The sequence below is a fragment of the Pteropus medius genome, unplaced genomic scaffold (assembly GCF_902729225.1).
Source record: "Pteropus medius unplaced genomic scaffold, Ma_sr-lr_union100, whole genome shotgun sequence".
NCBI lineage: Eukaryota > Metazoa > Chordata > Mammalia > Chiroptera > Pteropodidae > Pteropus > Pteropus medius.
The window spans coordinates 6,237,629-6,252,473 of NW_024348533.1; the positions used below are offsets into that span (position 1 = coordinate 6,237,629).

Genomic DNA, 14,845 nt, shown 5'->3' on the forward strand with positions numbered 1-14,845 from the left:
AGTTGGCGGGATGCTCGTAGACGCCCTCGGGTGCTGCAGGGCATTTGTGCACAGTCTCCCCCAGTGCTTGGCAGGTGGCTCCGCTCAGGTGACTGTGAACATAGATTCAGTTCCATGCTTGCCTGTCTCAAAGTGCTGGGTGGAGGTGAGCGAGAGCCGGGGGTGGGGACTCTTTTCAGCCCCAGGACCAGGGTCTCTCCAGGTTCAGGGCTGATAGGGCTGCAAGCACACCGCTGTGACCAAGGCCGGAGGCACTCGGGCCCCGCAGTTTGTCTTAGACCTGGAAACCCTGAAAACCATGGTGATACAGATGTCACTGGTTATTCCCTAATTCTGAAAGTGAAGACTGCTTGCATTTCTCCCAGTCTGAGTGACTGCTGAGTCTAGGAGGTCGTGTGCACAGTAGCTGTTGGTCACGGCAAGCTGGGGTCTGCGGCACCTGTCCCTGTCCTGTGAGAGGCCAGCCCTGTCCAGCCTAACTCTACATCGTGTCTCAGCATGCTCAGGTGAGCACCTCTCACCAAGGAGGGAGGTCTGATGGAGACACATGTGTCCTACGGTTCCCTCTGTCCTGCATGAGCCATTGTCACAGAGGAAGGGCAGCCCCTCCACCCCCACCATGCCCCTGGTGAGCTTCTGCAAGTCCTCGTGTATGGATGCACTGTCTTCTGCTCACACAGTTGGGGGTGAGCCAGCTGAGGAACTCCTGGCTAGCTTCCAGTGACACGAGAGAGGGGTGGACACAAGAGTGGGGTGGCGCGGGCGGAACTTCCTGGCTTGTTCACAGAGCCTCCTGGGGAGAGCGTGAGATTTCTGGCTGCATTTCTAGTGTTGAGCTTCCCCTTGGTCTGGCATTTGTTGTTGATTCTTGGGTTCCTGTCTCCTTGGGTGGACTTCTGGCCCTGCCAGCCTCAGGTCCTCTGTGGCCCATGGTGGTCATGCCCGTCAGGGCACGAGAAGGTAGCACAGGGCCTGCTGCTTCCTGCTCCCAACTCACCACATTCTTCAAGAAGACTCACCTTCTCTGTAGTCTTAATCTGCAAGTCTGTTCTAGAATGTTCTTTACCATATACAGTCTTTGGTCTTCTGTGCAAGTATGTGCAGTCTTATTGTGGCTTATTTCTCAGTGTTCCGTTCTCTCTCCCATGTACTCCTCTGGTGTCTGAACTGTATTGTATCTCCTTAGATACCAGAGCCTAAGGCTGCTGCTACTTTCTCAGAATTGACATTTGTGCAAAACACTCAGTGATGCTAGTACTCTTCAAAGAGTGTTGGCCAAAACAGTGTTTGTTTGAAGGGTCCCGGGGTGATGGTTTCCAGCAGTTTCCTTCCTTCAGTCACATCCTACTGTGGGCCCTGGTCTGAGAGGGGGTGGCGCTGTGGTGGGCACAGAGCCCCAGGAGTCCCTGGGGCTTTGGGAAGAGCGCAGGTCTGGGATGTGGCCCTCCTCGCTTTGGTAAGTAGGTTGAGGACTTTGTCCTACCTGTGTCACATGTGGGCTGGGAGCCCTTGCTAGGCGAGGACGCGGCTGTGTGCTGGTGTCTCCAGTATCCTCTGAATCCTGACCGTTCACTCACTGTCGCTATCCTAGTGTCTCTAGTCCAAGTGTGATGACACATTTTGGTCTCACATAGCCACTAACTTGTCCCCTCTCCTGCAGAGGCAGAGTGGCCTTGGAGCACACTGACCCAGGAACCAGATGAGCAGGGACATCTGCGTCCACACCTGGCCGTGCTCCTACTATTTAGAACTTGAGAAGCGATGGGTTCCTGGAAAACTTTCATTAACTGCTCTCGCACTAAAATTTGTGACTGATAAAACTGGAGACATTCTCGTCAACTTTCCCCTTTCTAGTGTAATTGAGATCAAGAAAGAGGCTTCCCACTTCATCTTCAGTTCTCTCACCATCCTGGAAAAGGATCATGTCAAGCACTGGTTTAGTTCCTTGCAGCCGAGTCGCAATGTTGTTTTCCACATCATTGAGCACTTCTGGAGAGAGTTGCTGCTGTCTCAGCCAGGAGCTGAGGCGTCCTCCTCCCCCATGACCAAGGGGAAGGAGCTGACTGGCCTGATGGCCAGTTCCCAGAAGCGTCTAGAAGATGCGGCCAGAGTCCTGCACCACCAGGGCGAGCAGCTGGACAGCATTGCGAGTGGCCTGGACAAGATGGAGTCTGACCTGGATGTGGCTGACAGGTAGAGAAAACTGCTGCAGCCCTAAGCTGACTTTGCGTGGCTGGGGTGTCTCCTGTCATCCCGTATTTAACGCATTCTGAAAACATGGTTCGGGCTTGTTGTGGAGTGTTAGGCTGGGCTGGCTGCTCTGGGCATATAAATGGTAAGGGCTGGCGTTTATTGATGGCACACTATTGTCAGGTTCCATTTAAGTGTCAGTGAGGATCATGCCATTTAATCACCAGACAAGCCAAGAATAACATTTATTCTTGACTTATGTTACTTATGGGGAAACCGAGGCTACGAGGCCAGAGAATTTGTTCAAGGTTACACACACTAGGTTTGTCAACACAGTTTATTTTTTTTGCATAGTTGTAGGGCAGCCGGTTTGAGCAAAAGCATTTTGGTTCTAGAAGCCGCCATCTGAGCTGCTGTACTATCTACTCTCAAACCTTTGGTCTCGGGGCTCCTCCACTCTTACAAATTGAGGACCCCAAAGAGCTTTCGTTTATGTGTTACATGTGCCAACGTTTACCATGTGTTTTTTTAACTGAGAAATTAAAAAGTTATTTATTCATTTAAAAAGTACAATAGTAAACCCATGACATAGTAACATAAATAACATTTTGTTTTATGAAAGATAACTTCTATAAAGCAAAACACATTTAGTGACAAGATTTGAGATTTTGCACACCTTTTTACAGTAAAGCTAGTAGAAAGTGGATTCTCGTACCTGCTTCAGCGAGTCTCCTGGGCCGTTCTGTATCGTGTGGCTTCTGGAAACCCTACTGCACAGTCATGATAGAATGAGAGTGGCAAAGGTCTATGGCCATGCCACTCTGAACATGCCCAATCCCGTCTGATCTCAGAAGGTAAGCAGGGTCAGGCCTGGTTAGTACTTGGATGGGAGACCATCTAGGAAGACCAGGTGCTGTAGGTGTTAAGAGAAAAATAAATAAATAAAAAATAAATTTGTATCTGAACTTAATAAAATGTGATCATTTAAAAAGAAAAATGAGAGTAGCAAACCTAGACAGTGTCACGGTGCTACTATCTTAAGTAATTTCGACCTCCATGCTTTGAGAAGTGCTGCCCTGGTGCTGCGACATGCCAGATCTGTCAGGGGTCTCGGGGTCTGGAAGGAACAGCATCTCCTCTCATCTGGAAAAGCTGCTGGAGTCTCAGGATGAGGAGGCAGCCTCTTGGTGACCGGCCCTGAATGTAGCTTATGTCTCTTGGACCAGGGCAATGTGGGTGGTGTTGGTGGCATTGATGGGAACACTTGGCTCCAAGAGACCCTGTGTGTACTCACCACTTGCTGCTGCTTTCCAAGTGCCCGCGTGTGAAGGGCGTCCTGCTGGGGCTGCTGGGCACAAAATCCCTGATCTTTCCCTCACAAGGGTCTTGTGGTAGAGGAGATGGAGGTCACCAGACCTTCATCAGTTTTTCTCTTGGGAACACAGACCATTTTCTACCTTCCTTGCAGTTGGGGGCTCTTGTGACTGAGTTGTGGGCAGAGAGATATAGGTCACTTCGGGTCTGCGTCCCTCCCTGTCAACTGCTGGCTGTGTGCAGAGAAGCCTCACAAGGGCTCTGAGGCCAGAGGGCAAAGCACATACAGGAGAGGGATGGAGTTGGGTCCCCAAGCAGCATCACAGAGCCAAGCCTTGGCCCTAGCCCTCAAGTGAACTGTGACACGAACAAGAAAGAAATTTTTCCTGGGCTGGCCGCTGAGATTTGGGGTTGTCTGCAGTGGCAGTCAGCCCTAGCAGGCTGGCACAGCACCCTGTGGAGGGGAAGGCACCTCTGGTAAGTGTGGTGCTGCCTGATGGAGAGCTCAGCCTCGGGAGACAGTTCGCTGTGCCAGAAGTGAAGGCAGTGCTTGCTAAAAGAATGAGAATCTAGGTTTTACTGATTGAATGAATTTAATCTAGGCATCCACAGCACCAGCTGGGGGATGGCGAATAAGCATTTTCATACACTGCTTATTAGGAGTGTCAGTTGGTATAATCCTTTTGGAGAGCAGCCTGGCAGTTTGTAAATCTTTTGATAGATGACTAAATGAAAAGATGAACCTGAGGCTGGGAGAAAATATTTGTAATACCCACCCATATTCCCAATAAAGGATTAACATCCAGCTAGTTAAAGAAGTTCTGTGACAAAATGACAAAAAGACAATTCAATAGAAAAATGGCAAAGGCTATTGATTGTGGAATTTAGGCTAAGCTGCTATAAACAAATCCAAAAATACTGTGCGTCCCCCTCCCCCATTTCCCTCCAGGCAGTAGAAAACTCGGCTTTAGGTTATCACCTGGGCCCTGTCTCACCACATGGCACTGTGGCTGCATCAGGAACTGCTGGTGCCACTCTCTTCCAGGGAGGCCGGGGCCCGTGGCTGTGTCTTTAAGAATATGGACCCGAAGTTGTACATAGGCTTCTGTTCACACCCTGCTGGCAAGACTTAGTCACAGCGCCACACTCAGGAACCAAGAGGGTGAGCGGTCCTGGGAGATGACCCTGTGTTGCATTAGAAAAGGAAGAGTGACAGGGGTCAGCAGCAGTCTGTGTCTCACAAGTGAGGAATGCCAAAGACTCATGGCCGACAAGAGGGGATCTGGCACCCTGGTAGCTAGGGACGGCACATTAAACAACACATAGGAGCTGAGCGACACCCACACTCTTAAGATGTGGGGTGATGAGATCCCCATGGCTGAGCCCCTCCTCATTCAGCTGTGTGTCCTGGGGAAACTCAGGCACAGGCACAGACATCGTGTGGACATGAGCTTCGGGGGAGTGTTGTGGACAGAAGTGAGCAGGTGCGGTCAGTTGCTTCTCAAGGCCAAGGGCACTTGAGCTCCATTCCAGTTATAAAGCAAACTAATTCTTTCATGTTAACTGCTGTAGAGTGGATCTGCAGATGCACTTGGAGAAGTCCCAAAGCAGTGCAGAAAAGCAAAAGCAAATTGCAAATAGATTGTGCAGTACCATTTATAAGGTGTTTTAAATGTACAAAATAGCACTATAGGAAAACTCTGGAAAGTGAAAATAGGAAAAACAGGAAGGGTATGTGCAGGGCCAGCAGGTTTTGCAGAAAGTGGCTGCTAGGCACCTGGGTGTCCAGGGCCTCAGCGAATGTCCTCATTTGTCCACATCTGGGGAAAGTTCTCGTATTAGTTCTTTGGTAATTTCTTCACCTTTGTTTTTAAAATTTGTTCTTTTTGGTTATCTGACTTACTGGACTGATCTAACAGCATTCTTATTTTTCTGTCTCTTTGTCCTTTTGTTTTACTTCATGTTTCTTGTATTTTATCACCTTCTATTTTCATTATCATATGCTTAATTTCTGAGAATTATTTTTTGTCCTTGTGGCTGCTTCGTGGTCACCCTGTACTCTCAGGAGACTGGGCAGTTGTATGTGAGGCGAGGTGGAGTGCTGTCTCCTGTTCAGTGTGCCGATGTCCCTCCCTCTCAGCACACAGTCCAACCATGCAAAGCCCCTCCAGCGGCTCCCTCAGGACCCACTTCTAGGAGACGTGGGGCCCAGCAGGCAGGTTGGGGTCTCTCCTGCTATCCTGGGTCGGCTTTGACTTCACCTGTTTTCAGAAACTCCTGGGGTCACCTGTTTTCCTGTTCGGGTTCTGCAGTGCAACCTGGCTGTTTTTCAGCTTCTCCTACTGCTGCCTTATGGTTTACTTTCTTGGTTTTGCTAAGTCTGTTTTTGAGTTACCACAATTTTGGCGCTGCTGTCTCTTCTCTTTGCCCTTGAGGGGGAAATGTGTTCACTTTGCCATCTGTAATATTGTGATTTATAGTAAGAAATATATTTCATCTTCTTCCATGGTTCCTGGCCCAGAGCTCCTAAAACCCTTGGAATTTCCCATGATGAGAAACATAAAGGTGTCTTGTGTTATGTTGATGAAGTGATTTTGGAAAGCCCCTAATGATGATGGCAGCTGGTTCCAGGGGAACCTACCATGTGATTAGAGGGTAGAGACTTTCAGTCCCTCAGGAAAGGAGGAAGGCCCGGAAGTTGAATCGATCACCAATGGCCAGAGGTTTAATCAGTCACATTTGTGTAATGAAGCCACCATAACACCCAAAGGGACAGGGTTTCAGAGAGCTTCTGGGTTGAACACGTGGGGATGCAGGGAGTGGTGGGCTCAGTGAGGGCATGGAAGCACCTTGCCCTTCCTGTATACCTTGCCCTTCCTGTATTCCTCGCCCTGTGTGTCTCTGCTGTCTGGCTGTTCTGAATCATATCCTTTTATAATAAACCAGAGACCTAGTAAGTAAATGTTAGAGATCTCTGAGTTTTGTGAGCAGTTCTACTGTAGGGAGGAGGCAAGAGAACTAAAAGTTAAATCAAGCTGTATTTAGAGACTGCAATATACTGGTCAGCCCTACAGCCAGACCATGAGGAAACCCGCAGAACAAAGGAAGATTTCTGCTGGGATTGCTAACAACCCATTTCCCCACACCTTGAAGGGAAACAGGAAAGCAGAGTCTTTAAGTCATGCCCTACACAAAATAAAATCATTCATTCCTTATGGCTAAAACTTTGGGGGAACCTAAGGATAAAAGGCTGGGAACAGCCAGCAGGCCTTTCAGTCTACATATTCTTACCCTTTCTTGCATATACTCTTATCCTTTCACACTGTGTGCCCATACCATCAAAGGCAAATGGGTAAATTTATAGAAACTTAATAGTTATATGTAATCTGAATTCCCCAAACACTCAGGGTTCCTCGTAGTGTTTTTGTGTCAGTCCCTCAGTATCTTTTGTCTCGATCCCTCTCACTGTCACCTGGCTCTTTTTCTGTCCCTCTGAGTCTCTCTCAGGATCTCTCACCCTCTGCCTCTGAGAGGAGACCACACTCTGTCTATGGAGCATTACCCCTTCTCTAATAAACTTTTCTTTTTGACTCTAACTCTGGCATGCATTTGAATTCTTTCTTGCGTTCAGCCAAGAACCCTCTCTGTCAGTGCAGGGCTTGAGCTCCCCCTGACTCAGGGAAATTTGCCCTGTCCTGTACCAGCTCTAGCAAATTAATCAAACCCAACGAGGAGTGTGTAGGAACCTCTCATTTATAGCCAGCTATTCAGAAGCACAGGTGACAAATGGGACTTGGAATTGGCACGAGGTCTTGTGGGGCTGAATCCCTAACCTGTGGGGTCTGATGCCATCTTTAGGTAGGCAGTATTTACTGTTTGGAGGTGGCAAGAAACCACACCTTAGAACTGGTGTCAAAATCAGACATCTTTAACCAGCCCTCTGGCTGTTTTTCATAAAGACATATCGCACAGTATCCTTTTTTAGCACACCAAGCTAAAATTTTTATCTGAAGTGCTTTCTGTTTTAAATTTCTCTCATTATTTTTTGAAAAATAGTTTTGAGATATGTTCTTTCTAACCTTTGTCATCATTGGGAGGACAGCCCAAGCTGATGCAGTGGGTAGAATGCTCCATCTCTGCCTGCACTCTGCTGTTGGCAGCCCCTGGCACACAGCTCTAAACCTGCAGTCAGGTTGGTGCACACGTCTGCACTCATGTGGTTTTGCTGGGCTAAGTTCAGGTCTTCTGCTTACTAAACTAGAGGAGGTTCTGTCAGTCAAACAATATCACCGGGGTCCTGGCACCTGCCAGGCACTGTGCTGGGAGCCAACAGAGCCCTCGTCTGACAACAGGTTCCTTGCTGTATTCATCAGAGTTCTCCAGAGAAACAGCCAACGAGATGTGTATATCACATTTGTGGAGGGAGACTCATTTTAAGGAATTGGCTGATGGAATTGTGGGACTGGCAAGTCCAGATTCTGCAAGACAGGCCATCAGGCTGGAGGCTCAGGAACAAGCCAGTGTCGCAGGTCCAGTCTGAAGGCGTTTGCTGCAGAATCTCTTCTTGCTTGGGGAGGCTCGTCTTTATCTGCTGAGGCCTTCAACTGCTTAGATGAGAGACATCTGCTTTACTCAGAGTTCACTGATTGTAAGTAATCTCATTCCACAATTTTTGCAGAAACATCCAGAATACTGTTTGAGCAAATATCTGGGTCCTGTGGCCCACATTCGAGATGCACCATCATACCCACCCTCAGGAAGCATATACGCTAATGAACTTGGGGTCTGCTCGCCGCCCTCTAGCCATTGGAGTTCCAGAGCCACTGACATTCCTCTCTCACAGTGCTCCTCCCTGGGCTCGTGGGTCCCCCAGCTCCCTGCAAGGTGTGGGGATGGAAGGCTTCTGCAGAGGAGGGAATGGAAGGGGCTGGTGCAAAGAGGACTCTGGCCCTCAGTGAGGACAACTGATCTCTGCTCACAGCTGCAGCTACATGTTGGAGCAGAAGCTGTCCGAGGACAGTCCAGCTTTTCCTGCAGCTGTCCGAGGACAGTCCAGTGAGGGCATGGAAGCCAACTTGGAGCATTGTCCTGTTTCTGTTCACTGGGTGAAATACAGACATAACTGGGGAAGGGGCTTCTTCATCCATACAGTAAGTCAAGCTTTGGCATTTGGTCTTCTCTTTTGATTTGCCATATAGTTGCCAGTTTCTGCCTTTGTCTGTATCTGGATAGACACTTTAAAGAGAAATTGGCAAGAGAGACATAAGGCATGCTTTGTCCTCTGTTGTGTTAATCCACAGTTCCCATTGTGTGCTTTCAGTTCCTGCTAGGAAAGGATGTTAAAAATTGACTATCTTGAGATAGCAGAGCTGTTGGTCCACTTGATGTATTTGTTCCTTTTCCTGAAAATGTATTGATGACCCAGAGAAGTGCTAAATCAAAGAGAAACGGTCTGCCCCAAGCCTGTTGGCCCAGCCGTCCCCTTGCTGAGGTCTCTTCAGCGGCTCCATGGAGATTGTCCTCCTACTTCTGTGTGGGACCTGGCAGCCCTGTGTCCCAGAAAAGCCTGCTATTTCTGTAGAAAGGCCACTGCTGTACCGATCCCTCTGTGTGCCTGTGTGTCCACCCTCACTTCTCAGTCTGTCTTGGTCTAGACTGTCTCCAAGAACAGTCCTCCCTGGGGCTGCTGGACTCAGCTCAACATGTCAGAATCGGCACCTTCAGACTTGGAAGAATGAGAACAAACGCTTCCCTGTTAGTGCTCCCGTCTGTCCCGCTGCTTGCGTTTTTATTAATATATTTCTTTATAATTCATCTTTCCTACTGGAAGTCTGGATCCGCTGAAAGGGCCGGGGTCCCAGTGCTGAGACTGCCATGTCGTCGCGGAACATCTGCCCCTTTGCTCATGATAGCCTGTCTAGGTTTGAGCAGTCACTGTGCCTTCAATAGTCTTCACAGCATGTGGTTTCCAGCCTCCAGAATGTACAAGAATCTTAGAATATATATAAGAAAAAGACAGAATCTGATTCAGGAGTTGGAAAAGCAAGTCAGAAAAACAAATTGTTAAGGAAACAAACCACCATTCCATACAGACTTCATACCTTGCCTTTAAATGCCAGCTGCATTGCACAGTTGACAAAACAACCTCCCGTAATCTTAATCAGGGTGTCGGTGGCCCCATCCTGCTCTTGCTGGGGAGAACTGGAGTATTGCATGCCCATTTTAAGAGGAACACTGAAGAAGTGAAGAATGAATGGGAAATTGAGGCAGCTGGAAGCTGCCCCCTTGAAAGAATGAAAGGTGTTCACCCACGCCAAGCAGAGGCGGGAGTTGGTAAGAACTGCCGGGACATAACCAAATGGCCGTCCCATGAAATGCTGAGACTTTTTATCTGAGAAGTTAAACACGGTCCTTTAGTTGCGAGGGGAAAAAAAATGTGGCTTAATAAAAGGGGCTGCCCTGAATCAGGACAATGGTCAAAACCCTGTGTGCATGTGCGTAGTGCGCTTTCACCTCTTGAGTGTCAGCACGACGAGTGGCCTTGTCTGATGAATCCGGGCCTTGGGTACCTTTAGTCCCCACCCAGTGCTGAGAGTCTCAGATGTGAGTGTGTTCTTTCCTCCCTCTTTTTTTTTTTTAAATTTCACCAGCAGTTTCCTTTAAGATCTAATTTGCAGCTTGGTCATCATTAAGGCAAGTTCCTGCTTGCTTTCTCAGAGGCCATGGGAGCACACAGACTGTTACAGGTCCTGGTGGTCTGGCTGTGCACGCAGGGCCTCTGCGCCCCTGCTGTGGGGCACTGAGGCTGGCTGGTGGTCTCTGCCCCTGTGTCCCCAGGCCTTTGGGATCGGCTCAAGTAGACTTGGAGCACTAGAGCCGCTTGTAAAAAATGGTGTCATCTTCAAGCTCAGTCAACATATGCAGCATTGTCTTAGTATTTCATATGTTTACACTTACTCTTTACAATCACTTAAAAATAAATGTTAGGCAGAGAGCCCACAGAAGGCTCATTTGTCTACAGAGTCAAAACCAATGTCATAGTCACATGGGCCGATTCCTTAAACCAATCTCTCTCCTGCTCCCTCCCTTCCTCCCCCCACCATTTCTGTGTGTGTGTGTGTGTATGTGTATGTGTGTGTTCTACTGGTTCTGCTGTGGAGAACCCTGACGGACACATTCTGATACTGAGGGCGAAGGGTGACTTTTCGGAATTGGTTCTACAGTTTCTGGAATCTCTGATCAGATGTAAAGCCAGATGACGCTTCTTCTTAGCAGTATAGTGGCACTGACAGTATGCAGCATGATGTGGCAGTGGAGATACACAAAGATCACCATGCAGTACTCCTAATCAGATACTTTAAAGGCAAGATTCTGAGTGACGATGTATTCAATACCGAATATTGTTTTTTGTCAAACTAACGAGTATAACGAGATTAGCCAGCTGCTCCTAACTCCTCTGGAGTTTATTTTACTTATTTTTTTATGGTGACATTGGTTAACGAAATCCAGTGTTTCAGCCGTACACTTTAACAGTAAGGCATATATATATATTTACACTGTGTGCTGTGTGTTTACCTCCCATAATAGATTTCTTTCTGTCACCACATATTGACCCCCTTTACCCCGTCTACCTCCTCTCTCTGGTACCCCCTAGTCTGTTGTCCATGTCCATGAGTCTATGTTTGTTTGTCCTGTTCATTTGTTGCTTTTAGGTTTATATCTGACATATAAGTGATATCATGTGATTTTCAACTTTTTCTGTCTGGCTTATTTCACTTATCTCATGGTCCATGCATGTTGTCACAAATGGCAGTATTTCATCTCTTCTTACGGCTGAGTAATATTCTATTGTATATATTTACCACAGCGTCTTTAGCCAATCATCTATCATAGGACACTTCAGTTGCTTCCATGTCTTGGCCACTGTGAATAATGCTGCTATGAACATCGGTGTGCAAATATCTTTTCGAATATGAGTTTCCAAGTCTTTGGGGTAAATACCCAGTAGAGGGATTGCTGGATCATACGGTAGATCAATTCTTAGTTTTTTGAGGAGACTCCATACTGTTTTCCATAGTGGCTGTACCAATTTGCAGACCTACCAGCAGTGTATGAGGGTTCCCTTTTCTCCACATCCTCTCCAACATTTGTTATTACTTGTCCTGTTGGTTATAGCTATTCTAACGGGTGTGAGATGGTATCTCATTGTGGTTTTGATTTGCATTTCCCTAATAGCTAGTGATGTTGAGCATCTTTTCATATATTGGCCGTTTGTATATCCTCTAGGGAGAAGTGTCTTTCAGGTCCTCTGCCCACTTTTTGATTGGATCATTTGTTTTTTTGTTGTTATTGAGTTGTATGAGTTCTTTGTATATTTTGGATATTATGCCTTTATTGGAGGTGTTGCTTGCAAATATATTTTCCCATTCAGATGGTTGTCTCTTTACCTTGTTCACAGTTTCTTTTGCTGAGCAGAAGCTTTTTAGTTTGATGTAGTCCCATTCATTTATTTTAGCTTTTACTTCCCTTGCTTTTGAGGTCAAATTCATAAAATCCTCTTTAAGCCCAAGGTCTTTGAGTTTAGTTCCCATATTTTCTTCTATGCATTTTATTGTTTCAGGTCTTATATTCAGATCCTTAATCCATTTTGAGTTAATTTTGGTGTGTGGTGATAGACAGCAGTCTAGTTGCATTCTTTTCCAGTTTTTCCAGCACCATTTATTGAAGAGGCTTTCCTTTCTCCACTATATGATTTTGGCTTTTTTTGTCAAAAATTATTTGCCCATGTAAATATGGGTTTACTTCTGGACACTTGATTCTGTTCCACTGGTCCATGTGTCTGTTTTTCTGCCAATACCATGCCGTTTTGATTACTGTCGCTTTGTAGTATAGTTTGAAGTCGGGCAGAGTGATGCCTCCAGCCTCGTTCTTTTTTCTCAGGATGGCTTTGGCAATTCGGGGTCTTTTGTGCTTCCATACAAATCTGATGATTTTTTGTTCTATTTCTTTAAAAAATACCAATGGGATTTTAATGGAGATTGCATTAAATGTGTATAATGCTTTAGGTACGAGGGTCATTTTAACTATGTTGATTCTTCCAATCCAAGAACACAGAATATCTTTCCATTTCTTTGTATCTTCTTCGATTTCTTTTATTAGGGTCTTATAGTTTCTATTACATAGGTCCTTCTCATGTTTTGTTAGATTTATTCCTAGGTATTTTATTCTTTTTGTTGCAATTGCTAAAGGAATTATTTTTTCTACTTCCTTTTCTGACACTTCATTATTAGAGTATAGGAACGCTATGGAATTTTGAACGTTGATTTTGTATCCAGAAGCTTTACTGTATTTGCTTATTGTTTCTAGTATTGTTCTTGTGGAGTCTTTAGGGTTTTCTATATAGAGAATCACGTAATCCACAAATAGTGACAGTTTGACTTCTTCGTTTCCTATTTGGATGCCTTTTATATCTTTCTCTTGACTGATTGCAGTCGCTAGGACTTCCAATGTTATTGAATGACGGTGGCGATAGTGGACAGCCTTGTCTTGTTCCTGATCTTAGAGGGAAGGTTTTTAGTTTTTACCATTAAGTATAATGTTGGCTGAGGGTTTGTCATATATGGCCTTTATTATGTTAAGGTACTTTCCCTCTATACCGATTTTCTTAAGTGTTTTGATCATAAATGGATGTTGTTATCTTGTCGAAGGCTTTTTCTGCATCTATCGATATCATATGATTCTTATTTTTTAATTTGTTTATGTGGTGTATCACATTAATCAATTTGCGTATGTTGAACCATCCCTGTGCCTCTGGGATAAAGCCCACTTGATCATGGTGTATAATCTTTTCAATATGTTGCTGTATTTGGTTTGCTAGTATCTTATTTAGGACTTTTGCATCTGTGGCCATGAGAGATATCGGTCTATAGTTTTCTTTTTTTGTGTTATCTTTACCAGGTTTGGTATCAGGGTAATGTTGGCCTCATAAAATGAGTTGGGAAGTATTGCTTCCTCTTGGATTTTTTGGAAGAGTTTGAGGAGAATAGGTATTAAATCTTCTTTGAATGCTTGGTAGAATTCACTAGTGAAGCCGTCTATCTGGTCCTGGACTTTTACTTTTTGGTAGGTTTTTGATGATTGTTTCAATTTCCATACTGCTGATGGGTCTATTTAGATTTTCCAGTTCTTCTTGATTCAGTCTAAGAAGGTTGTATTTTTCTAAGTACTGGTCCATTTCTTCTAGGTTATTAAATTTGGTGTTATGTACTTTTTCATAGTATTCTTGTATGATCCTTTGTATTTCTGCAATGTCAGTCATAATTTCCCCTCTTGCACCCCTGATTTTGTTTATTTGTGTCCTTTCTCTTTTTTCTTTAGTGAGTCCAGCCAGGGGTTTGTCAATTTTATTAACCTTCTCAAAGAACCAGCTCATTGTTGCATTTATTTATTTTTTCTTTTTTGTTGTTGTTGTTGTTTTGTTTTCAGTTTCATTTATTTCTGCTCTAATTTTGATTATTTCTTTCCTTCTGCTGACTTTAGGCTTCATTTGTTCTTCCTTTTCTAGTTTTTTAAGATGAAGCGTTAGGTTGTTTCTTTGGGCTCGTTCTTGTTTTTGGAGATAGGCCTGTAATGATATGAACTTTCCTCTTATGACCACTTTTGCCGTTTCCCAAATGTTTTGATATGTTGTATTATCATTATCATTCGTTTCTATGTATCACTCTTTTTATTTCTTCTCTGACCCAGTTATTCTTCAGTAGTATGTTGTTTAATCTCCGTGTATTTGTGGTTCTTCCTGATTTCTTTTTGCAGTTGATCTCTAGTTTCAAAGCATTATGATCAGAGAATATGTCGGTATGATTTCAACCCTCCTATATTTGTTGAGGCTATCTCTGTGTCCCAGTATGTAATCGATTCTTGAGAATGTTCCATGTGTACTAGAGAAGAATGTATAAGCAGCTGTTTTGGGATGGAAGGCTCTGTAAATGTCAGTTATGTCCAGTTGGTCTAATGTGTCATTTAAGAAAGTTATTTCTTTATTTTCTGTTTGGATGATCTGTCCATATATGACAGTGGGGTATTTAGGCCCTACTACGATAGTGTTTTGGTCTGTTTCTCCCTTTAGTTCTGTTAGTAATTGCTTTACATATTTCAGGGCTCCCTGATTGGGAGCATAGATATTAATAAGTGTTATGTCTTCTTGGTGCATGATTCCCTTTATCATTATGAAGTGTCCCTCAGTATCTTTCTTTACCTTTTTTATTTTGAAGTCTATTTAGTTTGATATTAGTACCTCTACTCCCGCTTTTCTCTGAATGCCATTTGCTTGAAATATCATTTT

General features: G+C 45.0%; 1 protein-coding gene and 1 pseudogene across 3 annotated transcripts in view; both read left to right on the forward strand.

Moving 5' to 3' along the window:
- Positions 1–14,845, forward strand: part of SNAP47 (synaptosome associated protein 47) — a 52,926-nt gene that overhangs the window by 4,774 nt on the left and 33,307 nt on the right. For all 3 annotated transcript variants that reach the window (XM_039880294.1, XM_039880296.1, XM_039880295.1), the window contains exon 2: positions 1,661–2,193. In XM_039880294.1, coding sequence (XP_039736228.1) covers positions 1,700–2,193 — 494 coding nt within the window. In that variant the 5' untranslated portion in view covers positions 1,661–1,699. The remainder of the gene's footprint in view (positions 1–1,660; positions 2,194–14,845) is intronic.
- Positions 2,994–3,112, forward strand: LOC120616728 (uncharacterized; annotated as a pseudogene).